Genomic DNA, 2500 nt, shown 5'->3' with positions numbered 1-2500 from the left:
ATCTACGGATCTCAAGACAAGCGTCCTAACCACTGGGCCACACTGCCTCGATTCTCTCACACGAAGTCTAAGGTCCGATAGATTTCTTCCTCGAGAGATAAGTATTTGAAATGCGGGCATAGACGTAAGAGAGAATGAACCTCCCACTTGCCTGGACAATAAAAGCAATTCTCTCTTAGAGACACGTGAATTTTTTTGCTTATTGCCTGTCGGGGACAGATACCTGCTGGTACTTCAATAGCCTTCCTTCGAGTTATCATTGTTCACACATTTGGTAAACGCATGCGCAAATGTTTTAATGCTGCGACAGTACCATTTAAGCGACAAGAAAAAGGATAAGTGTTTTCAAAACCACCTTGGTCAGAGTCCCGTCAGAGTTTTTCTGTCCTCGTGTGGGCTTATTTCCATTACAACGGCTAACGCACAAATGGATTACATGGGTATACATAGCAATTTAAGATAGTCACTCCAATAGTTCATGAACCGACAACATTATACACTTAAAGGAAACCTCCACTAAAACAAGGATACAACTTCAAAATATTTAACATAATGTTTACAATCAAAATTGTTCAAACGTTTTCCAATGGAATCCTTTGTATCCGAAATAAATGAATTTCAAAAACGCCTGTTTTGGTTTTCAAATTTCCTGGGCGCAGCCATCTTGAATAATTGTGACGTGTTATGGTTGCTCTTTTGTATTTGCACAAAGAGCTTTTGTTTTAAAACAATAGGGCAACCATGACACGTCACAATTATTCAAGATGGCGGCGCCCGGGAAATTTGAAAACCAAAACAACCGTTTTTAAAATTTAATTATTTCGGATACAAACGCTCCCATTGGAAAACGTTCGAACAATTTTGATTGTGAGCATTATGTTAACCATTTTAAAGATATATTCCTGTTTTAGTGGAGGTTCCCTTTAATGTATGGTCCCGAGGGAAACAGTTACCTTTGTTTTCCCTCGAGTCCTGGCCCCAGTTGCTCAAACGATGGATAGCGCTATCCACCAGATAAATCACTATCCACTGGATAACTCAATTGGTTTTGCTAGTGTCTATCCGCTGGATAGTGATTTATCCGGTAGATAGCGCTATCCATGTTTGAACAACCAGGGCCTGATGTTTCCCGAGACGAAGTCGAGAGAAACGTCAGGACTCTAGGGAAAACAAAACTAACTACGGGGCTTTCCCGAGGGACCATACATTAAGTGCTTTGTTATATATTTAGATATTCCCTTCAGCAATTGCAGCAAAACATCCGGCGCGGTCAACAACTGCGGAATTGTATCCCGGACGGGATACATTTAAATTTTACCAGGAGCACGTGGCCAAGAATCAACCAATCACAGTGCTCGTTTTGTTGAGTGAAACTCCAAGTACATAACAATACTCGATATTTATGAATTATTGTCAACTTTGTGTTATCCTTTCGTCTTCACCAATCTCGACTACAGCTCTCCTTTCTCTGCGCATGACTTTAGCAGAGAACGGCGTCGACTTGTCTCTACTTCAAGCAGTTAGTACTTATCTCGGAGGTAGCTTATTGTTAGAGCATCTGCACCACATAACCGGAAGCTAGACCCCTGTTAAGAGAACTCTGATCGTTTCCGCGTTCTCCGAGTCACCAATGATAAACAAAACTATTTAGTCGTTTACCAGGTAAACATTTCACCATCTACTTTGATACATCTATGAAAAGTAAAAGGTAAAATCTTCACAGCTTTTACAATGTTTCAATACTTGATGGAAAATAAAGATAGCATTTTGGAGCTATTTCTTGCGAAGAAAAAAATTAGGAAATGCTTCACAGTTACTCTGTCTATTTCTTGCACGCAAGACCAAAACAAAGTTATCCCAGTTTGACGCTCCTGTTCAATATTATTTTTCACGAATAATCAGTCCTTCAGCAGAGGATTTCAGGTCACTTTCCCGTGAGAAGTAGGCGTTGGCTGTTTGACATCCTTGTTTGCACCAGAAAGATCTTGATTTATAAGAAACACAAAACGAAGACCGCAGATCTATGATGAAAGAAGCACAATACATGTATAAGCTAAATGGGTTTTCATGACTGCGTCACGGTTTTCATAACTGTCTCGAATTCTCCCAACTCCCCCTCGTGTTGAGATGAGGCTCTGTAAACACCGAAAAAGTCCTCTATTGCTTAATTGGTTTATTCCCAAAATAAGAGTTCCTTATAGAATATTACAACAAGAAAAAGTTGACGCCAGCGTTGTCTAGACTCTTACCGACAATGGCAAATTAGTCAATCACGGGCCGGTTGCTCAAAGCCTGGTTAGCGCTAACCGTTGGTTAAGAGGTGTCAAAATCTATAGGTTTCCATGGTATCTAACGCTGGTTGGCGCTAACCATGCTTCGAACAACCCGGGTGAGATTGCGAGATTACAAGCAATTGTGGTCAAATTTTTTTAGGAAAATGGTGGAGACAAAACAAAACGGATTTTTCATAAATATTAGCCAAACACTCCAAAATAGTGGT

At 40.3% G+C, this 2500-nt stretch overlaps 1 protein-coding gene across 1 annotated transcript in view; it reads right to left on the bottom strand.

The window, feature by feature from the left end:
• Positions 1–1388: 1388 nt before the first annotated feature.
• The window catches only part of LOC137984621 (microspherule protein 1-like), a 13231-nt gene continuing 12119 nt past the window's right edge, over positions 1389–2500 (bottom strand). The window contains exon 13 of the mRNA XM_068831821.1: positions 1389–2021. Coding sequence (XP_068687922.1) covers positions 1920–2021 — 102 coding nt within the window. The 3' untranslated portion in view covers positions 1389–1919. The remainder of the gene's footprint in view (positions 2022–2500) is intronic.

Source organism: Montipora foliosa, chromosome 14 (assembly GCF_036669935.1).
Source record: "Montipora foliosa isolate CH-2021 chromosome 14, ASM3666993v2, whole genome shotgun sequence".
NCBI classification, from domain to species: Eukaryota; Metazoa; Cnidaria; class Anthozoa; order Scleractinia; family Acroporidae; genus Montipora; species Montipora foliosa.
Note: the sequence above shows the minus strand (reverse complement) of the source record. Positions and strands in the feature narration are given on the sequence as shown.